We start from the raw sequence: 23,572 nt of genomic DNA, 5'->3' as shown, positions 1-23,572 counted from the left end.
CTGAATGGCTGCAATCACAGCATGTAAGATGGTGACAGATGGACCCTTAGGCCATCTCTGAATGGAGGATGGGGCCTTTCTCTTTTCACGTAAATGGCCTCCCTTGACTCCGCCCTCAAACCAGCGTTCCTCCCTGTCCAGAAAAGGAAAAAGGATAAAGTTTAAAGTAAAAGTGTAATGTTGCACTTGGGGAACTATGAGTATCACTAACATGGCTGACAAAAAGGTCCAACAGATTGTGTCTGCTGCTGATTCTTCTTTTGTGGGAGTTTATGGTATCAGCAGCTTTGTTCATGGTAGTTACGTGTAGAAAAACACTGGCTGTAACTTTGACCTATGCATGCTTACATGCATGACAGACACGAGAAGGAAAGCAGGCTGTGTGGCGAGCGTTGCAGGTGGAACCATGGCTCCAGCACAGAAATAGAAAGATCTTCCTTAACAGCATTAAGCTGCCGCTCAGATTTACTGAAGGTGCTGAAACACGACTCCAGATCGTTCTGACGCCCCGCTTATGTGCCAATTACAAATGATGATGGCAGCTCCACCAAACACAGTGAAATTCTACACCAGTTTTCATCCAGCCAGTCCAGGGTCACAGTGAGCCTACAGGCTGCGAGAGGCCGGGTACACCCGGGACAGACTGACGGTCCAGGGTCACACGGCTAACACAGAGACAGACAAACCACTTTTCATTAGTGTCTTTATTAATTAAATATATTACCAACTTCTGTTTAAATGATTTACATTGCCGTGCAGTATTGTACAGCAGTGATGTTTCTGAGGTGATTTAAATGAAACTGTTGAACATCTGTCAGCCCCATGACGAACAGATGTCTGTGTGTTTCTACTTTGCAGCGAGTTTTTGTTGAATGTCTTTGTATCGCAGGAGCTCCTCATCAGAAACTGATGACTTGAAGTTTTCTAAAGCAGTGGAGAAATCCTCAGTAGAGAGGAGGACAGGAGAGTCTTCAGAGTCTAGACCTGACAGGGAGAGAGGAAGGGATGCAGAGGGTAAAAGGTTTGAAGGGAGAAGAGCAGACAAGTCGCGCCGATCTCACCGCCTGTTCAAAAGTTTAAAGATGTGGAACAGGGATCTTTTTGCATCATTTTTGTCAGACCAGCAGAATCAGCTGTTAACGGGCACAACTTTCAGCTGGCAGACTGCAGCTGCACTCAGACTTTTCTATACATATAGTCCATCAGTGTTTACTACAAATAACAACAAGCACAGAAAGAGGAACAGGAAGTGTATCTTTTGTGATCACATTTTTGTTGTTTTTACACAAATCAAATTGTTAAATGTTGTCATTGTGTTACTTAAATTTGTAAGTCTTAGTTCAAGCAGCATGATCAAAGACATTCTTTTGTTTCTGTTGACCTCCCCAGCCTGTGGGTGGGGGAGGCTGTAGTGTTTCATTACAGGGACACATCCTATGTGAGGGTTCTGTTTCTTATTTAGTGAGGATGTTTTACTTCCTGCCTTTATGACCTCACCTGTGTTCGTGTTTTGTGAGACTGTTAGAGGGGTTAAGCCATACACGGGGGGGAGATTAGCCTTTGGTGAGCAGGAAGTCACACAAACGCACCCCCAAAACACGCACCCCCAAAACACACACACACCCCCCCACACACACACACACACACACCCCCACACACACACACACACACACACACCCCCACACACACACCCCCACACACACACACACACACACCCCCCCACACACACACACACACACACACACACCCCACACACACACACACCCAAAACACACACACACACAATTTTAACCTTTTGTGACCATAGGGGGATTTTACAATGGGTGCTGCTTGTGTGCACTGTAACTGTTTTCAATAAAAGGCGGCAAGAGGAGGTCGGGGTTGAAGTCGTCTGTGGTTGGATTCAGAGACACCGACCGGGGCTTCCCAAAGAGCTCATCGCACAGTTAGGTGGTGTTTCGATGAGGTGTAGTGTACGGAGCAGTCCCTGCTTCACAGTCAGGGAGAGTAAAGCCTACGTGATTCACCTCAGATTTCGTGGAACAAACAACTAGACACAAAACTGAAGTCAATTCTTGAGTTGGATTTATGTCTTAATGATAGGTGGGTAAACACTAGGATTTAACAGGCAGCAGCAATCTACTATTGCTATTGTTGTTTGACCACGCTTGCAAAGACTCTGTTAATAATCTATACAGTGTATGATCCATCAGAGCACATATAACAAGTTTAAAGCCTGAGAGGCCCAGCAGTACTAGCTGACCACAAATCAGTTTGAGTTTTTGCACAGCTATTCTACCACCGTTGTCAGCCCAACAATTTGAACTGTAGATTACAATGGAAAATCTCACAACCCCATTACACTTATCAGCAGCAGAAGAATGAACAGTTGACTGGAAAACCCTGTTAGAAGGACAAGACCTGCAAAAACAATAGAAATGTCAACATATTACAGAGAGCAGACGGGGAGAGCCCTGTGTATAACTCTTCTGGAGCAAAGAGAAAAACCAGCTTCAGACAAATCTGCTAATGCAACTGTGCTAAAAGGGACTTCCTTCCCTCGAGATCCGGTTAAAAAGTGACAGAGAAGGTCTGAGTAAACAAATCAACAGTAGTAACGATAAAATCTGCATTATTTATTACTTTCCCAAAAATGAAAGTTAAGTTCATGGGTAAAGGCAACAACAGGTTAGAAGATATAATTAAAATAAAAATGAAATCAGAAAGAAAAGACCGTTATCACAGTGACAGACCAAACCAATAGTTCCACAATCTTGGGAATAAACTTCCCCAAGAAAGTAATTGGGTCACTTCCCTCGACTGACTCCATGAGATTTGGGATCCTGACATTGTGTTGTCTTCATCAGCCCTCCAAATATATCACCAACCATTTGTTCAACCCTCTTGGTTCTCACTCGGGATAAACCTTTTTGATGATCTATTCAACGCCCAAGGCCTTCGTTCATTTCAGGACTTAAGGACACGTTTTTCTTCTTACTTCGTGTATCTGCAGCTCAGATCAGCTTTAAAAGCATATGGTGTCCCCTGGGACTCTCCTCTTCCCTCTCATCCCATGCTGGAATGGATCTTGCCTAACTCTGGCAGACCTTCTGTTTCCAAATTCTACAACAAATTAGCTGAACAGGGTATAAAGCCCCTGCCCATTGAATCTATTTGGGTCAGGGAACTGGGAGGACTACAGGTTAATGTAGACTGGGATACAGTGTGGTCTAATCTGAGTTTGACTTCTAAGAACCTGGCGCATCAATTGAAAACCATACACAGAACATACATTACACCCTGTAGGAGGTTCCAGATGAAACTACAGGCTACGTATCACTGTCACATCTGCAATGATTCGTCACCAGGCTCGTTCTTGCACGTTTTGGGACTGTCCTGTTGTATCCAATTTTTGGGTCTTTGTGAACTCTGTGTTATCTGAGGTGCTGGAAGTTTTTTTATATTCCCAATCCTGGTCTTTGTCTCCTTATGATACCTCTGAAATCTCCTTAAAACAAATAAAATGCAAAATGTTGTTCGCTGGATTCACATCCTCTTCCTCCTGGAACAGGCAATAACTGGTTTTGACTTTGTGTTTGTTCTTTGCTGTCCCTATGCCTTGTGACCAATGTTTGCTTTGCTACTGCAGTTTACAGTTGTGCTGTATATGTCTGTACCCCCCCTCCCCGTTTTAAATCAATAAAATGTTGATCACAAAAAAAAAATGTTAATAATTTAAATATAATACTCTAGATCAGATTTCTAATCCCTACACCTAACCAAGGAAGCTAAGAGTAAAATATTTGTGACAAAAGGCCGAAACACCCTGTGAAGTTGAGGCACACAGCTGACAATGTGTCCCCCTGAAAAAGCTTCGGGCTGCCTTTCCTCATAGTAGTCATCGCTTAAGCAATGCATCATCAGGGATTGTAACATCTAGTCCTTTCAATGAATCAGAATGAATCAGGTTTCCTCACCGTCACTGATGAGAGAGATCTTCCTCTTGATGGCTGCCATCGTGGCATCTGAACAAAGAGCGTATAGGTCAGCACCGGTCATGTGAGCAGGGCAGCAGTCCACCACCTCTTGGAGATTCACAGCAGGGTCTAACTGAAATCTGGAACCAAGAAAAAGCTCATTTTAAAAGATGAAGTTAAAGTATAGTACTTACCATTTAAATGGACTGATGCTACGTAAACACAAATTTCTCATGCTCATAATTTCATAATTTTACTTTAATCCGATGACAGGTTCTCTGTACTGAAGCTGTGAAGACCAAAGTATTTAATGAAACATATCAGAATGAAAAATGTCGGAGAAAAAAAGCTCGATGGCTGTTTTTTGTGCCTAGCTTTTTGCAGCTTGTGTAAAGGCCCGGCCTTCGCAGGAAGTGCTGTTCTTACTTTCTGAGGATGGCCTGAAAAACCTGCAGCTGGGAAACACGATCCTCATTGATTCCCATGTAGACCAGCTTATCAAACCTAAGAAGACAAAGTCCAGGAGAGGTTCAGACACACACTGAAATCAGAGAAATCTGTCTAATTGATTCCAAATGAAACATAATGTTATATCTATAACTGCTGTTCCCCGAAGGAGAGGAACGAGGTACAACATGGGGCTGTTCGATGTAACGATATATATCGGATGACGATATAAAAACGTCTGTCGTTTCATTTTACGCTATCGTTTGTTTCGTGGTGTCGCACGTGACACGCTAGTGACACGATCCTGTTTAGACTTTTCAAAATAAACTGAATCACGTGAAAGATGCAGAGAGTTTATGAATGAGAAGCAAAAAGAGCCGTCAGGTGCTAAAAAATAAACCTTAGACTCAAACGTTAGAACAGGCTTTTCCCCGCAGCACGCCGTGTAATAAATACTCAAAGAAAACGGCGCCGTTACAACTTATGACTAAAAATGTATCGTTTCATGCATCGTTAAAGCACTCGCCTCCAGCTACAGGACGCGCAGCTGGAAACACTTCACACAAGTCGAGCTGCCCGAGGTTCACAGGATTTACAGAAAATGTTACATGTTTGTGATTTATATCGTTATTGGGACGATAGACGTCTTAATATCAGGATATGAGATTTTGGTCATATCGCACAGCCCTAGTACAACACATAAGTATTTGATATTACGCTCCCACGTGCCCTGGCTGAAGAAACCTTTATTCACACCTTTAAAGCGGATGGCCCGCGATGACATGCGCACGGCCCCGCCTACATATATACCCCGTGTCATCACAGTCATCCATCAGTTCGATAGTCGCTCTTCACCGAGCCAAGCTGTGCGGCAGGGCAATGTTGTGTTGTACCTCGTTCTTCTCCTTCAGGGAACAGAAGTTGCCCTAGGATGATATCTAAAACTGCAGGACACCGGCCCTCAAGGCCTGATGTTGCCCACCCCTGGTTTAGACCAGAGGTGTGGACTCGAGTCACATGACTTGGACTCGAGTCAGACTCGAGTCATTAATTTTATGACTTTAGACTTGAAAAAATGTTCTAAGACTTGTGACTTGACTTGGACTTTTACACTAATGACCTGGGACTTGAATTGGACTTCAAATTCAAATTCAAATTTTATTTGTCACGTACACAGTCATACACAGTATGATATGTAGTGAAATGCTTGGACAACTGCTCGTGACCTAAAGAAAACAAAAAAGGAAAAGGCTATGAATAAGATAGGAAATAAATATGAAAAATTAAAAAGGGTAAATTTAACTAGGAAGGAATAAAATATAAATTAAGGTTAAAAATGAAATAACTGTACAACACAAATTAGAATGAAGGGTAAATTTAACTGGGAAGAATAAGATAAAGATAAATATATAAATTAAAGTTGAAAATAAAATAACTGTACAACAAAATACACAATATAGAACTATATAAGAATGTATGAAGAAATCTAAATATAAATAAATATATACACAATAACAGCAGCTGTACAAGTATTAACCGGAAATGAAGAATATAGTGACCAGTGTTGTGCAAAACCAAAGTCCAGAAAGTCCAGTGTGTGTGTAAGAACCATATGTGTGGGTCAGTACTGTGTGGTGGTGTGATTGAGAGACCGTATCGCCTGCGGGAAGAAGCTCCTCCTCAGTCTCTTGAAAAGACTTGATATTTTACCCCAAATATAAAATCTAACATGCATATTATATAGAGATTGAAAATGTGACGTCATTCACGGGTAGAACCGCAAAGGATTCTGGGAACTCGTGGCAAGAGGTACTAGCGCACGCAGGCTTTCAATTAAAATCAGTCACACAGCGATAAAAAGAAACACAAAAATGTCAAGAAGCCGTTGTATTATTAACTGCAATAGCCGGTCGCATGACAGCCACGGGAAGCCGACGGGTAAAGAGATCGGTTGTTATCGGATTACGTCGTTGAAGAGAAATTGTTCGAGCCATGTTTCCGAAGTAACAAAGAGGCGACGGATGGCCTGGATTGCAGCCATTCAAAGACCAAATATAACGTCCCAGAACACTCCAGCTCACAGGTTAGTCTGCTCCAAGCATTTACACGAAGGTCAGTGTTTTTTAGTAGTTAATACGTCATTTTCATAACATAAGTGGTGATATAGGTTACAAGCAAGTCTGGCGCTGAACAGAAATTGTCGCGCTATGCTCCTTTATTTATTGTGCATAAATAGTGAATTGTCCTGACACAATATTGCGTTTCGCTTCTGTTATTATGGTACATTGACAAAAACATATACTTTTATTCACAGGATAAAACAGTTGTTTTGTATCACTAATTGCCCAGTACGATTACAGCATACAGTATTATTGTCACTGCTACATTTCTGTGATGCTACCAGAAATTATTTCCACTGCTAATTAATTACCATTGAGCTCAAAGGTTATATTAATAAACGGTTAACGAATGTGTATTTATGAAGACGATTTGTGAGACTGATAAACTTATGATACGTACGATGGTCTTTCGTTCTACACGGTTTCAAGGTCCTGTACCCATCCGTCGGTAAACTGTACCTGGGCTTGTTGCAGTGACGTTGAGCATGTGTTGAGAAAAACACAGATTTTAAAATTACATGGTCTAATATTTACATTTAGCATAACTGCAACATTATTTTTTCGTTTTTTTTTTAAAGACTCGAAAGGACTTGAAATTCAAAGTTTCAGACTTGTGACTTTACTTGGACTTTTACACCAGTGACTTGAGACTCGACTCTGACTTGCCTGACATTACTTGAGACTTGACTTGAGACTTGAGGATAAAGACTTGAGACTTACTTGAGACTTGCAAAACAATGACTTGGTCCCACCTCTGGTTTAGACAGAGCCCCCCTTAGCGAAGCAGACAAACACTGGTCACATTAACGCATGTTTTGAGTGGACCAAATGTAGGTACATAGCACACGCACCGGACAAAAAGAAAGCATCCTTCTCTGCTCCTCAGACGCAAGAGGAGGGGAGCAAAAGCTCAGCCACTCAATGTCCATAGAGCTAGAAGCTGCAGGAATGACCGTGGGAAAATGGGCAGCATTCGGGCACAATCAGGAGAGAACTGTGTGCAGGAGGGATGCACAGGCAGACGATGAAGGTCACCCACTCGCTTTGCCAAAGCGAGAAGCATATTATATAATATTTCATATCCAAGACCTAATGGGTTCAAAAAAGGGGGCGGTCCAGCACCAAAGACAAGTCCCCTGCAGGGACACTGTACTTAAACTTTATTGTCATGACACATGTACAAATACAGGGTATCGAAATAAATTCTGCATCTAATCAGAAGTGCAAGAGCAGTAGGTGCAATAAGAGCAGATTAACCTAACCACAGGTCTCAGCCGGCAAACCCCTTTTAAAGAACGTATGGCGAGGGCATGTGCACCTGGTGTCACCCTGTCAAAGTCAATATGACAAGCAGATATAGCTACTAAATAAACCTTAACTGTAGAAAATGAAAGGGCCTCATCCAGCAGCTCCTGCAGGAATGTCAACACATCCACAACAGAGCACTGGAATTGGAGAGTGTGGCAGTCTCAGCAACATCGCTCCAAGGCCTGCTATTTGTGAGGGTACCAGCCTCTAGTGGACGCTGCGGTAGCAATCAAGATTGACCAGGTAAGCATGAAGGCACCACAGATCCGGGTGTGGGTGAATCACAGGTGAGAGGAGGTCCCTGTGGAGAGGAAGCTGCCAAGGACTCACTGCCAGCAGACCAATTATCTCTGCATACCATGACCTTGTGGGCCACCAAGGGGCCACTAGAATCAGAGAAAGACACTGGTGAGGCTCTCTCTAGAACTGGAGATATCGAGAGGAATGCATACAGGAGCACGTCTGGCCATTGGTGCGCTTGCACGTCCATGCCCAAGGGTGCAATGTGGTCAATTATGGAGAAGAACAGGGGGCAGTGAGTGTTTACCCTGGAGGCAAAATGATTGGTGCAATTTGCGCCTTGCCAAACAGATCCCAAATCTGGGCCACTATCAAAAGGGTGGAACCTCCATTCCCTCACCAGAGGACCCCCTGTGGAGAGAAGGTCTGGCCCCAGGTTCAAATGGCCCATAACATAAGTGGCTCTCAGAGACATAAAACGAACACTGCACCATAACAGTAGAGAGTAAGACAGATTCAACAGGGGAAGGGAGCGTCTTCCTCCCTCCCTGTTTATGTAAGAGACCTCTGTTGATTTGTTTGCACTGACTAGGACATGCTGGCCCCTCAGAACTGGACAGAAATGAGTTCCCATTTATGCATATCATCACCGGCCATCTGCCGGTCGCAGCAGATGGCCCCGCCCCTCCCTGAGCCTGGTTCTGCTGGAGGTTTCTTCCTGTTAAAAGGGAGTTTTTCCTTCCCACTGTCACCAAAGTGCTGCTCATAGGGGGTCATATGATTGTTGGGTTTTTCTCTGTATGTATTATTGTAGGGTCTACCTTACAATATAAAGCGCCTTGAGGAGACTGTTGTTGTGATTTGGCGCTGTGTAAATAAAATTGAATTGAATTAAAATGCTTGAGAGCCAAGAACACTGCTAGCAGCTCTTAGTGGTTGATGCACAGATCACACTGGGCTGTGGTCCAGATCCCTCTCACTGATGTGCCCTCACACAGTGCTCCCCACCCCCTTAGGGAAGCATCTGTGGACACCACCTTGTGAAACAACACCCTGATGCAGCACCCCGGCTCCCTACAGGACCAAGAGCTAGCATGCAAGATGCAGCACTGAAACGCTCTCATCTTTAACAATTCAAGTGGCACTACAGTGATCATAGAGTAAATCAGCAATGAAATGCAGCTGACAAACGTGCACAGCTGGAAAGCAAGCATATTTCCAAACCGAGGAAAGAAATGTGCTGACTCTGAACTAGCAAGCTCTTTGAAAGTTCACAGAGAAACCCAGTGCCTGAATATTTGACAGAACCAGAGGCAGCTGTGTCGCCACCTACTCTCTGGAGCAAGCTACAAGAGCCCAGTCATCTACATAAGCTAAGATGCAAATGCCTCCCTCTCTGAGGAATGCCAATGCTGCCTCGGCACATTTTGTGAAAGTGCGAGGAGCGAGAGACAACCGGAATGGCAGCGCCAGGTATTCATAGCCTACGCCCTCGAATCCAACCTCAGAAACTGCCTGTGGTTCGGGTGTATAGCCACATGAAAATAAGCATCTATTAGATCAGTTGGTTTGAAACAATCTTCCAGGCCGACTGCATTCAAAAGCTGATTGTTAGCATCTTCAACTTGTACCTTTGTAAATATTTGTTCAAGACTCGCAGGGTGAGGTCCCAGCGGGCTGTCATCAGGAACCAGCAATCTGAGCTCCTGGTACATCCGGAACATAGTGACGGAGCTCATGACTCGGATGAAGCCGGGGCCCCAGACTCAGATTGGAGAGGGTCATGGAGTGCGACAACCGTATGTCCCAGCACTTTCCCCACAAACACCACCTGTCTTTCCAGCCTCGAGCGCCGGAGCTAGTGACAAAATAACAGGCTTCGGCTCCATCAATGCTCTCATAGCGTGGACAATCTCAAGGCAGACGGGGCACGCATCGTGCTGGTCCCTGTCGTGCAAAGAGAAACCGCACCCCTGAGGACAGGGGCAAACAGAAGATTTCTGCCTTGCTTGCTTTGATTTGGTGTCCATTCCAAAACGCTAAGGAAAACTCGAACTTATCGCTCCACGGGCATCCTATGCACCAACTGTGCATTGGAGGCCAACACCAACAGGGGCAGTTAAGCTAACTTCAAGGCGGCAGACAACAGAGCTAAATAGAAGGGGGAGGATGCTTATGTGTTGTGCCGAGTGAAACCACTGAAAGGGAACCAGAATTGCTTTATTGAAGAAGTCTTGAATCTAGGAATTGCAAACAAAAACTCATCAACTAAGCAGCAAGGTAATTCTGTGGTTCATTAAGAACTGATTTGTTTTTGGAGCCAGCACAACACCCTGTGAAGTGATGTAAACATAACTGTGTGTGAGTGAGTGAGAGCGCTGACCTGCCAGGTCTGAGCAGTGACTGGTCCAGCAGGTCTGGACGATTTGTGGCTCCGATTACAAAAACCCCACCAGATGAGTGCAGCGCATCAAGCTCAGCCAACAGCTGAGACACAACTCTGTACAAGAAGGCAAGTAAAATTTATCGATGGTACAAGAGCTGAGCACAGTAAATTATGTCTCTCAGTAGGGCTGCCACAAACGATTGTTTTGATAGTCACCGATTATTTTTGCGATTAGTCAACTAATCAGATCATCATCATCCATTGGACGTAAAACGTACAGCTTATTGCACCAGCAGCATCTGCTCTTATATAACTATCATTAGCTTACAGCTTTAAGTGTTTATGGTATGTGCTAACTAAAAATAAAGACAAGATGATAGTTTATTAAATTTTGATGAAGTTTGCAGATTGTTTCGGTGAAGTTTAATAAACTCCTTGCTATCTAAAATATAACAGGACACCGGAGTAAACTCTGGAGCATCTCACACTTCTGATAATCAGCTGTCTGCTTGACGTTTATTCAGCTGTGTAAAAACTATAACTTTAATCTCAGCCAAACTGATTTACTCAGGAACAAATAAAATACTAAAAAAAAGCCAAACAATAACATGTTTAAGTTATCTAAGTGACTCATATATCATGTTTAACCTGAGTAGCGAAAGACGGCGGTGGGTTTGAAAACAGCCGGTGTCACTAGAGCCGGTGCTCTCACGGCTCTAGTGAGCCTAGCCCCCGGCTAGCTATCAAGCTAGTGGGTAACAGACGTCTCTGAAAACGTCGGAGCGCTTTTGAAAATATGTGGTGTCCTGATAAACTGAGCAGATATTTGAGGTTTCCACAGCTACATTCTCGCCTGAAAATATGTTAAACGTTTATTTTGTGACCCAGAAAGAATAATAAGAGTAATATTAAAACTAACTAGCTGCCGCCATTGTTGGAAACTGAGCTGGGCCGCGCTATGAATTCTGGGACACAGTTTCTTCTTCTTTGGTGTTTAACGGCAGCTGGCATCCTTGTACATGCAGTGCTGCCATCTTCTGTTTCAGTCCGTTATTACACTCTTAAATCCTACTACTCATTCCTGCTTTTGTGATCTTACAAAGCTTCAAACGACGCGTCGACTATTAAATCAGTCGTCGACGATTTTGATAGCCGACGTAATCGTGACTAGTCGACCAATCGTGGCAGCCCTATCTCTCAGTCAAGGTGCCATAGTGCTTCCCAATAATGAAAAAGATTCATTTCTTTTGAACAAAAAAAAAAGAAAGAAAAAGAAAAATCAGAAACAACAAATATTATAAATAATCAAAATAAAAATGAAGGCGTGCACACACCTGTCCATCACCCCTCCAGAGTCTCCACTGCGCCCTCTGCTGGGAGCCAGAGAGTCTAGCTCGTCAAAGAAGATGACGCAGGGAGCTGCTGAGCGTGCTCTGTGGAAAACTGATGGCAATCCACATCACGTACAAAAATATAACATTTACTTAAAAATGTGTTCCAATTTAACTCTGGGTGATACGTTTCTGGGAACAAGAATATTATTCACTGTAAATGCAGCAAAACAAAAAAGAACAAACAGGAAGAGACGACAGTTTGTTTGTTTTTTAAAGTGAGCCATTTTAAAAAATAAACTTCAATTTTTTCGGTAATGGCTTAAAGAAGGAGCGGCACTGTCCAGGCACTCTGCCATGTTAAAATGAAACAATGTTCCAAGACAAACAATAATGTGGCTTTATAGTAACTCAGTGAGTTTTCAGTCTCAGACGTTAGCTTGAAACTAACAACATTACCAAAACAAATATGGTTGAATGTAAAGACTAAGAAACACCTTCTCTGATGTTTTCTTCACTCTGACCCACGTACATGTTGATGAGCTCTGGACCTTTGACACTAAAAGACAGAAGTAACAGTGTCAGTGAACAAATGCTGATTCTTTCCAGCGTGACGCCTTTCTGCCTGTTTCGTTCCTATGAAGTGGAACGAAATCTACCTGAGGAAAGTCATGGAGCACTCAGTAGCCACAGCTTTGGCCAACAGAGTCTTTCCTGTCCCTGGTGGTCCACACAGCAGGATTCCAGTCCGGTTCAGATCCAGAGACAAGAGCTGAGGACACTGCAAAGGAAGCTGAACCGTGTCTAGGATCTCCTTCTTCACATGCTGGAGACCGCCGACATCCTCCCAGCGCACATTAGGTATCTACTCACAACACGGACACAAAGGACAACAACGTGGTGAAACAAGAAACAGCTGCTTCTTTCCAATTTATTAAGCTGCACCTGTGACACACACACACAGTATCTATACAACAGGAGTGACTTAAACACAACTCTCCACTCTCACTGTAAACAAACAACCCGATGACACACAGAAGTCTTTACTGTTATATTCACTTTTTTGTAAATAATGAATATTATGTTTACACAAACAAAGATCACTGCCTGTTGTGTCAGTTCATTTTTCCAAACATGGACTTGAATTTCTAAAAACGGAGTAAAGGTTATTCCGCCGCTTTGGTCGGCTCCACCACAGTCTGCCACAGACAACCATTCATGCACAACAACTTGTGTGTGTGTGGCCTTATTAGGGGCACTAACAACAACGACAGCAAAAATGGAAATATAACGGTCTTTTAGTCTTTGGTCACCTTCGGGGCCCCGATGGCCTTGGACAGGATGTCCTGCAGGATCTCCAGAGCAGAGGTGAAGTCCTGGTTCAGGATGGTCACTCCGCTGGAGCACAGATCCTCCTGCTGCCGAGCACCACTGCACAAACAACAATAAAGACGGAACTACAGGCTGTTCAGTGAGACGATCAAGTATTCACACAACAACAGTGGGCGGTAACCTACAGCATAGAACAGCCGTATTTAAGACACAGACAACAGGATACGTAAGAGGCAAAAATTTACAAAGCAGCACTGTACCAACTGTTGTCTCCACAGTTCTTTAAGCACGAGGTATGCAGGGGTGAGGGAGATATGGTGCTGTGGAGAAGAAGCTCTCTGAGGGTTCTACACCAGGGGTGGGGAACTCCAGGCCTCGAGAGCCGGTGTCCTCAGCATGTCCTCAAGTTCTCCAGAGGCCTGGCAATGAACTAATCATGTGATTCAGGTGTGTTGACCCAGGGTGAGATCTAAAACCTGCGGCCCTCGACGCCTGGAGTCCCCCACCCCGGTCTACACCTTTTTCCAGGAGGCAGAAGGATGTTCAGTCGAGACCTGAGAGGGGAGCATTCAAGCTTTCCATACTGAATTAGAGCTTCAGACACAAAAACCAAGAAGCTGAGAGCACCGAGCTTCAGCGTTTAAAAACCCCACCACCTCGCTGTTTCCAGGACCACAACCTTCAAAACCAACATGTTTCAGAGACTCTGTTATAGACTACAGGTGATGAAGTATGACACATTTGATCTGGACTAGAAGGTAATCTTGTCCTGTAAGACATAGTTATTCTCACCAGCTGTGGATCAACCTCCTGTAGGCAGCTCTACCAGCCTCAACCAGCAAAGCACTGAGGTCCCCCAACACGAAACCCTGTGGAGCAGAGGAAGAACATGTGGACTGAAACAGGAACCACACTCGGGAAGGGCAACCAGCATCCAAATCCAGCCAGCTGTGGCAACTCCTGAACACGGGAGCAGCTAGAAGAAGCTTTTTGGCTTCATGGTTAGAAACAACCTGAAGCCTCCCCCAGAGTAGCTTTACAGATTTGGACCAACACAGCTGCCTAACATGTTGTCACCTGAACGCCTGAGCTTTAACAGTTCATTCTGCCCCAGTGGTGGTGTGAGTAGAGTCGATGTCATTACTCACTGTGGTGAGTCTGGAGAGGTTCTCCAAGTTGACGTCCTTCCCTAAGTGCAGGTCTCTGCTCAGGCTGGACAGCATGGCACGCCGCTGCTCTTCAGTTGGACTCTCTATTGCTACCTGATGGACAAACGCTGCCATGATGCCTGCAGGCAAATCTCGAACTTTGCAGACAGTTGCCACCATCACCACACTGAAAGATAACCAGAGACATTTGATTATATTCTGAGCCGTGGCTCACACAGGAGACTTCCAGTTTGACTAAAAACACTTCAAGTCTCTGCTGCTCGGAAGCAGAGCCGAGTGAAAGTGCAGCTGTTGGTGTGGCACCGAGTCATACTCTGCGCTCCTGTAGTGGTGCGTGGTTTACAGGTAGGGGAGATAATAAAAGGAAAGCTCATTTCATCAACATGATCACCTACTCGATGAGCTAGACCAGTGTATTGAATGAGGGTTAGAGGCAGTCACTGACCTGGTGGGGGCGCAGCTGAGCAGCTGGCAGAGCTTTGCCTGGACCCTGCAGTCGCTCTCGGCAGCCCCTCGTGATCTGAGGACGAGCTGCAGGTTCCTGAGCAGCAGAACGCAGGGCTGCAGGGCCTCGGCCCTCTGAAACACTGACGCCAGCTTTACCTCAGAGGCTGCAGGACTGTCAGCGCACAGGCTCACACAGTCTACCTGCAAACGAGGAACAACAGCAGCCAAACAATACGTTGCCTTTTATTTAAAGACAAAATATTCTCCTGCAGAGAGGAATCATGAAGAATGTGCTGGTGTCTAATTATCTTATCACTCTAAACCTTGAGCACAGCTGTTGTACCTTCAGCAGGTGGAGGTTTAGTCTGCCACTTGCTGCCCTCACTGCTGCCATCTTTCCACTTCCTGCAGCACCGTGAAGGAGGACCGTGCAACCAGACAGAGAGCTGCTGCGAGCAGACATGCAGCCAACATCAGCAGTGTGCCATCATGCATCCCTCTGTTACTGAACTAGGTTTGTTTATGTGAACTTCAAGCTCAGGTCCTATTGAGTTGTATTTTTCACTGCCTGATGTTGTAAATCGGAGCAGACAGGTCGGTTACCTGTGCTGCAGGTGAGGCAGGATGGTGTCGATGAGGAGCTCCACAGTCTTGTTAAGGCCTGGAGGAGACAGAGCTGCTCCCTCCACGAGAGAACATGGGACGGGGCTGTTTATAGATGTTCCCTGAGGAGATGGGGGAAGCTGTCAGAGCAACAACGCTGACTAACAACAGCTTAGATTTAGAAAAGACTGCACTGTGAGCAGGATCCCTGCAAACAAACAGTCTCATTTACTCGCTGTGATAAATCAACAGTGCCTGCAACCCTGTTACCCCCGAGATAAGGCAGTGCAGGCACAGAGGACGTGAAAGACACACACACGAACGAGGGGCAAAAATAATAACAAAATGAGAAGGAAAGAAAAACTACAAAGACAGGAAACATGCCAACAAAACACTGAAGATGGAAATGAGATCAAATAAAGAAAAAGTGCATCTATTGTGAGTCAGGGCTCCCCTGAGCTAGCGCCCTCAGACACAGCCTTCATTGGACAGACAGGAAGGCAGGGACACAGGGAGGGAAGCGGGTCGGACTCCAACCCAGTGAGCTAAAAATGGGTTTATTCAACGGTTTAAGTAAAGCATTGAGATCAGCTGGCTGACATGGTCACTAAACCATATCAGAAGAAAGCTTTTACAGGATGTGTTACACTGAGGTATTCACCAGCTTCACAGCATTCAGCTGCATCTGAGCAGACAGTCCAACCCTGTGCACTTCAAAATGAATGGTACACAGACGGATTCTTATAGAGCGCTTTTCTACTCTCCCGGAGTCCTCAAATACAACACGCCGCATTCACACAATCACACCCATTCACTCTAAACTGAGTGCTTTCTAACTACATCCACACACATCCACACTCCAATCATCGGGGAGCAACTTGGGGTTAGTATCTTGCCCGAGGATACTTTGTGGAGCCAGGGATTGAACCACCAACTTTCCGATCAGTAGGCGACCTGCCCTACACCTCCTGAGCTACAGCCACCCATGAATGCTACTTGAACCAGTAGTCACACAATCATTCATGAACACCAGTAACCCAGTTTCACTGGCAGCGTATCCAAAATAAGTGTTGAACACATCACCAACTAAACGGATGTGTAGAAGTGCTGCTGCATGAAATTTTCAACAAATGTCGACAACTACTAATTAAATCCACACATGCAAAGAAATCAAACCATAGATGTCCATAAATGCCACAGGGACACAGTACTGAACACATGAAGAAAGGGAGCTGCAAACAGGCGCCAGCTGAACCCGATCAGTAATCAGAAAGCAACACTCAGTGCACATATCAGCGGGTTCAGTCCCAACTGATAGCCTATAAAAAGGTGTGTCATTACCAAAGTGTCACACAAGAAACGATCATACTTCACAGCCTTATTGTTGCAAACATACTGATGGCATCGCTTACAGAAGAATTTCTAAACTGCTGGAGACCAGAACATCAGCTCCCCGTGAACTGGCCTCGACCAGCTGCTGCCCTCAGGATTTCAGACAGAGTGAAAAGAATTACTGAGAGTTGTCCGAGGGGCCGACATGTGCAGAGCTACAGAAAGGCTTAGGACCAGCAGGTGCATCAGTGCACTCAACCACCCTGACCTGCATGTGCGCTTACCACACAGGACTCCATAGCTGCAGACAAAGCGTGTTTTAAGTTTGCTGAAGAACATTTAGACGAGCCTGTGAAACACTGGTCTGGTCAGATGAGGCCAAAATCAAAGTCTCTGGATCCAACAACATACCGCATGTTTGGAGCGCACAGAGGAAATGAAATAAAGAAGAATGACTGAGGTTAGCGGTCACTGTTCACCATATAGAGCGAGGTACGCTGTCTGCTGGCCAAGTAAGCTCCTCCTCCTTCTTCTCTTCCTGCAGATGAGCATACCTTCTGCACCCTGAAGAACAGCACCGGACACCTGAAGACGTTCAGAGGACACATTTTTCACTGAACAGTCAGACAGTGATGCAGTGCATTAGCTACGGCAGTAAACAGTTTCTAACTGCAGCGTCTCTGGAGCCCTCCAAAGAACACACAGCATCCTCCACTGCACCAAAGAATAAAACAGTTAAATGTGGATTTTTAAACATTAGTTTTCTCTCTTCTGAGCTTTGTTGATTTACTCTTACAGCAATCTGATGATTATGATGGCCTAAACGAATCCACACATTAACAGTCTGGGTCTTTGGTTGCTTAATAAGCTGTAGTAGGAGATTGCAGCCACTCCTGCTCCTCAGCCTGTGTGTCGACGAGAATTCAGAATTCAATTGAATTTATCTGATTTCTCAGGATTTTTCGGCCTATTGTTTAGAGCTCAGCTCAGACAAAATGATTATTGTGGATGATTCCAACATTAATTTAGAAACTTACAGCCTGAGAGTGGTTTTTGAGTGTAGAGTACGCTTGGGGAGTGTGATCGTGTGTACAGCGTCTCTTTATGTCTGTCTCCACGTTGGTTGAGTGTGGAGTGAGTGCACATGAGAGCATGAGGGTGGGAATGGATGTTTGTGTCTGTGTGTGCCTGTATGTCTGTGTCTATATGTCAGGTTGGGTATCAGACGCCACCTCTCTGGGGACACCTCAGGCCCTCCAAGGTTTGGAGGCCTATCTCCACCCACCACCACTTCCCCTGCCGGTGGCGGACTCCCTCAGGTGTCGGTGCGTTGGTGGTTCTTTGTGTCTGGGGGTGGGCGTCCAGGTACACACCGGCTCACTCCTTGGCGGCCGCTTATCGGGGCTTGGAGCCTGGAGGACGGGGCTGTGGCCCCCCCCACACTCCCTAGCAGATCGTTACATGGAGAAACCTTTGGAATACAAGCACGCTGATCCACACAGGTATGCACACAGGTGTACACACGGGTATTCACTGCTCGTAGACTTAAATTACACCCTTCTTGGCTGCTACTTCGAAGCACATCTGTCCTGCGTGCTGCACAACAACATTGAATATTTAGTATTTACTGCTGTTTACACTTAGCTAGATTAATGCGATGGTGTTGTGTTTAGTATGTTGCTCTGTTTTTTTTTGCTTGTCTTCTATTCCTCTCTCAACAGGTGATCCAGGAGATTTTTATTTTTTTTCTCCCCCCCTTTCTCACTGTCCCTCTCCCCTTCTGTTTTTCCTTTCCTTCCTCTTTCTTTCTCCCTTTCCTATCTCTCACTCATGTCTGTCCCGTCTGTAACATCTGAAAATAAAATATAATAAATAATAAAAACAAAGATCGACCAAATGGACCAATACGGCAATGCCACGAAGATCCATTTGGCAAAGTAAATCCATTGGGTATCCTTGTTGGTCTTCAGACAACAATTCTGATGGCTAAAGAACCAAATGGGACAGGCGGCCAAAAAAAAAAAAAAAAAAAAAAAAAGAGTGGTTTTTGATCTATTAGGCTCAATTTGCTTCTCTATAAATGTAAATGAACCCAACCACCAATGTTCTGACATTTAACAGTATTCTCTGAGAAACCTCGTCTGATATTTCATTTATTAAAATGTTTGAATTATTTTTTCAAAAGTTTTTATCTTGAACAAAACAAGTGCTCCTAAGAAACACTGATCTGATTTAGGTAATGAGCATAAAGACTTGTCTTATTAACCAGTAATAAGCGGCACCTGTGGATCCCTTCAGGGGGGGTCTCGAGCAGGTCTGGATGGTTTCCAGCTGGAACGGTCAGAACGTCTCCTGGTGACACCAGCCTGAAACGAGCCCAGACAAACTGCTGGAGTAAAACAGTGCTGCTTTCTTTCTACATGTTAAGGACACTGTTTGGATGCATCAGTCAACCTGGGCGTGCAGAAATGTTGAGCCAGCAGGTTGTCATAGCAGCCCAGGTTGTTGTAGGATGGAGAGGTGACCAGCTGGATGTGGAGCTCGCTGGCATACGGTGGAGAAGCCGAGCGGCAGAACGTGTCAGAGCGACAACCGCTGGGTTGTGGAGGAGGGGGGTCCCACCTCTGAGACCAGACGAGAGACAGAAACAAAAAAACCAAACACTGAAGGTTTGCTGATGGGATGAAACCTTTTTTTTTTGCTTCACAGCGAGAAGGTCCTGGGTTCAAATTCAGGATATTTATGGTGTGAAGTGCACAACACTGGATAACTTTAAGAAGAAGGATCAAAATCGTTTAACTGATCAAATATGAGTCTTCAACAAATATACAATGCCTGCTGGCGACAGTTTTTTCCTGTTGCACTGACACTTTATTTGAATGAATTTGGAATCCTGGAATAGAAGAAACTCTTCCAGATTAATGGATCATCAATCAGACCTGTACAAAAAGAGCAACTGGTGAACATTGGCACTAATGCAGTCCGTCAGACAGCTGATTCCTCTGTGAGCACCCGCTGAGCGTTAAAAATGTAAAGTCATTTAAAAACCTGATATTCGAATGTATGTGAAGAAACAGACTTGCTCACAGCTGTGCAGTAGTTTATTTATCCGACTCTGCTGGATCCAGCTGGTGGCTGTGCTTATAGTTTTCCAAACACGTTTCCAAGTCGAACATACTGTTTGTGGCCCATGTCTGGTAAGGGTGAGCAAAAGGTTAATGACAGGAAGCAAACCCTGATTGGTTCATACTCTTACCTACTTTTTTCTAAAGTGCGGACCAATTCGAGAACAACGGGCCCGTGGGCACAGACGTGTGACGACGGGGCAACCAAGAATAAAACTGATTTACTGGGAGTTACCGTGCACTTACTCTGAAAGTCAGCCTGGCTCTCTCAGTCTTGGATTAGTGTATGGGCTTACTGTTTAGGTGTTGTGTTCCTGACATGATTTAACTACCTCCTCACAGCAATGCACTCCTTGGCTGCAGCTGGTGACATTTCTTCTGCTCTGAAGACTCGCTGTGAGCTGGTGAGCTTCTCTACATTCAACTAGTTTGCTCATCGAGGCTACAGAGCAGAGCAAGGACGACTGCCACCAGGTGCAGTCCACCCACAGCACAAAACGCCCACTGTGCTGATGGCTAGCTAATCTGTTATCTGGTTACAGTTGCTCGTTTACTGAAATGTTTGCAGAGTGTGTTGAAGCACCTTCATCCTGAGCATAAAGCTGTTTACAGGGATCACTTCTCCTCCAGTCATGTTGAACCACAGAGGAGGTGATATGAGGCCCAGGTCGTCATGGCTCTGTAGTTCTGGACTTGGTGGCAGATCCATCACCACCACAGAGACCAGCCTCTCTCTGCAGATGCCCCCCGTGACATCGCCCTCTCCTGTGGGTCCTCTGGATTCGCCGAGCTTCGACAGCCGTACCCACTCCTGGTTGAAAAGCCCCAGTCTGAGAAGCAGCTGTTTGGTCACAAACACACAGCTGTGCAGGTCCACGGCTACCCCATATTGTTCTTTGAGCTCGAGCCATCGCTGGGTGTCCATTACCCGAACTTCCACTCTGCATAGCAGTGGACACGGGACACCTGGGAACCCAGAATCCAGCACGCTCCTGTTATCAAGCAGACATGGGCCAGCACAAAGGCCGTCAGCGTAATGAGCAAAGTCTGACACACAGAGTCTGAGTGGCCTGCAGGGTGGGGGGGTGACTGAATCCCAGCAATCTGTCAGAACCAGAGAGGTATCAGCTGTGATCCTGCCCTGTTTTACAGGACTGCACTCCAGCACCAGCAGCTCCAACAGCTGATGCTGCACCATGAACAGAAAACAGAAGCAAATCAGTCTGTATTCTCATACCTCCATCATATATTTATTTCAGAGCTGTAACAAGAAGCTGCTCAGTGGAAAATGATTCACTGCGATTATTAGAATCAGTGAATCGCTGAATTTAGAGCTTTGAACAAAACAAATAACATGCGTCTTTGTCTTCAGCTGCCACATAAACATCAGACTATCAAAGATCCAGATGAGCGCATTGTGTTTAAAATATTAAAGGGCGGGCGAGAGGGCCTCAAAATGATTTCACCATAATTCTAACATTTACAAGTGTAAGTAAATAAAGGGCCTTTTCCATCCTCTTCTTACTAACATGACGTGTGAATCTAAAGCAACAAGCATCACAACACGAGTCAAACATAAAGCACGTTAGGCTAACATGCACTGTGGAAGTAACATAAACACGGGCACGTTTGTTGCTAGCTAAAACAAACATTATCAGTTGAAAACAGAAATGATGTTTACAGCTTTTCTTCACGGTGGGATTCTAAATCGATCTGACTCTGAACATCACCTGTCCTGGGTCTTCTCCCAGGATTGTATGTCGGGGGAGCAGCAGCGGGTCTCCTTGCCGAGCCAGCAGCCAATGTCCCGGGCGGCAGAGTTCCAGCAACCTGTCGGTGAACTGCTCCGATCCAGCCAGGCGGAGGCTCTGCCTGCTGCGGGCTCCAACTACGACTCTGTCCAGGCTGACGGGCTCCACAGCTCGGACGGTTCCGGTACCTCTGAACTGCTGGAGCCCGTGGTGCCGCAGGAAGAGCCGGCTGGCAAAGAGCCGAACCCGTGGCGCTGACTCCGTGTTGGCTGTAGGACAGGTCACTCCGTCGGCCGTCTCTTCTTCGGTAGTTTGCTGAACACGCAGTAAAATGCCCGTCCTGCCGGAGCTCTGAGGCCCCTGAGGAGTGAAGAGGACGGTCGGCGGATCCGTGTCATTTAGGAAGACACGGTCCAAGTGTGGTTTTAACATCAAAACATCCAGAGGACTGAGGTGAGACGGGAAAGTCTCCAAATAACTCAGCTCAACCTGAACCGCCATAACTAATCTTCTTCGGTCCCTCTGCTTCTTCTTCGTTCCTTCTTAATACTGCGACCCAGCGGACGAGTAGAGGAACTACAAGAGAACCTGAGGACGAGCTCGATGCTCGGGTTTTCGTTTCTTTTCATTACATCTAACGATGTACTGCCCAGTGTTGGGCAAGTTACTTTGAAAAAGTAATTAATTATAGTTACTTCTTCAAAAAAGTAACTGAGTTAGTAACTGAATTTACAGTTATGTTTTCATTTTGACATACTGTATTAACACAATTGATCTAAAATCAGACAAAAAACAAAAAAAATGAGTAGAAAAAGTTATATTTGTTACTGTAACAACCACAAACATGTTTTTCATAACTTTAAATGCAAATATAAATTGTCAGTTTTAAAATCATATGCACAAGTTTTGCAAACAACAAAGTGATTTGCAGCCATTTACCTTTTTTAACCATGTCAAACTATTTACAGAACCATCAGCTGTTCTGCATTAAATAAGACGCCACACAAATTATTTGTGCCACTCCAAATATTTCTGCCTGTGTCACTGCTGTTTCTACCTGGAGACAGCAGTCGCCTCATTGTTCTGACACACAACACAAAACTATCCACAACACTACACACTAACTACACAAGACAACACATTAACTACACACTCCAAACATCTCTCACATCTCAAAACTCGCTCTCTCTCTCTCTCTCTCTCGCCGTCACTCCTAAATCTTCCTAAACAACCAAATGTCATGTTGCCATATCAACATGGTGCATTTTTGCACCAACATGAACGGGCTGATTTTGGTTTGATTTTTCTTTTTTGCTCATTAGCAGAGAGGTCTCGCTGCGCTGTCCTCAGACAGTAAACACACGTATATATTGTTTATCATGACTCTGGTTTTACGTGGCCTATCAGCACAATTTAAAAACTGGCACCTTGTTGCTTTGTCATCTTGAAGTGGTCATGTGATCGGCTTACCACGACTACTTTATTCTTCCTCAGTCAAACAGCAGCACTCATGCCATTGTTTTGCCCCCTGAGCTCCAGGTGTTGTGCCAAAAAGTGATCGTCGGGCAGAAAGTGATCGCTGTCCGCGGGAGCGCAGCTGCTTAAAGCTGCAGCGCCCAGATTACTTACAGCTACTTCTGTGCAGCTGATATAAGATGCTGTAAACTACAGACAGCTTCAACCATCTGTTTGCTGTAAAATAGTAACGCGACCGCGCCGCAGTTTCTTGTTAGTAACGGTAACGGCGTTGTAACGATAGGAATAGTAATTAGATTACTCGTTACTAGACTTGTAGTCAAGACCGCCTAAACCGAGACCAAGACATCACCAAGACCGGAGGGTATCGAGACCAAGACAAAAAAGTCTTTAAACTGCAGCCAGATGCTGCTTTGTTTACGGGTGTCAGGCATATTTGTGTTTTTGCTTTCGCACAGCTGTCTACTGTCTCTCACTGAGAGGACAGACGCACGCTCCACTTGACTGTCGCGTCTCTCACTCTCTGTT

At 45.1% G+C, this 23,572-nt stretch overlaps 1 protein-coding gene across 3 annotated transcripts; it reads right to left on the bottom strand.

Annotated features, from left to right (window-relative positions):
• Window positions 1–697: 697 nt before the first annotated feature.
• Window positions 698–22,104, bottom strand: pex6 (peroxisomal biogenesis factor 6). 3 transcript variants are annotated; one of them, XM_080879807.1, is made up of 18 exons: window positions 21,548–22,104; window positions 20,401–21,006; window positions 19,147–19,316; window positions 18,975–19,058; window positions 17,172–17,277; window positions 15,361–15,482; window positions 15,101–15,203; window positions 14,756–14,958; window positions 14,290–14,476; window positions 13,934–14,010; window positions 13,123–13,240; window positions 12,469–12,674; window positions 12,307–12,368; window positions 11,813–11,921; window positions 10,476–10,592; window positions 4,404–4,481; window positions 3,978–4,117; window positions 698–984 (listed from the first exon to the last, which is right to left on the bottom strand). In XM_080879807.1, the coding sequence occupies exons 1-18, from the start codon at window positions 22,067–22,069 to the stop codon at window positions 848–850; spliced, it is 3,147 nt and encodes a 1,048-aa protein (XP_080735933.1). In that variant the 5' UTR covers window positions 22,070–22,104; the 3' UTR covers window positions 698–847. The 3 variants fall into 3 exon arrangements, 2 of the variants coding, with proteins under 2 accessions (XP_080735933.1, XP_080735934.1); XM_080879808.1 differs by having other exon boundaries at window positions 15,101–15,206; window positions 21,548–22,093; XR_013971334.1 differs by lacking the exons at window positions 698–984; window positions 3,978–4,117; window positions 4,404–4,481 and having other exon boundaries at window positions 11,813–12,001; window positions 15,101–15,206.
• Between the last annotated feature and the right edge of the window lie 1,468 nt (window positions 22,105–23,572).

This window comes from Rhamphochromis sp. 'chilingali' (genome assembly GCF_963969265.1).
Source record: "Rhamphochromis sp. 'chilingali' genome assembly, chromosome: 4".
NCBI classification, from domain to species: domain Eukaryota; kingdom Metazoa; phylum Chordata; class Actinopteri; order Cichliformes; family Cichlidae; genus Rhamphochromis; species Rhamphochromis sp. 'chilingali'.
This window is presented reverse-complemented; position numbering and strand designations above follow the sequence as displayed.

Coding starts and splice junctions, on each gene's coding strand:
- pex6 (XM_080879808.1), bottom strand. CDS start 22,069: ATGGCGGTTCAGGTTGAGCTGAGTTATTTGGAGACTTTCCCGTCTCAC. Junction 12,675..13,122: donor AGGCCATCGGGGCCCCGAAG/GTGACCAAAGAC, acceptor TGTTGTGAGTAG/ATACCTAATGTGCGCTGGGA. Junction 12,369..12,468: donor TGCTCCATGACTTTCCTCAG/GTAGATTTCGTT, acceptor TCTGTCTTTTAG/TGTCAAAGGTCCAGAGCTCA.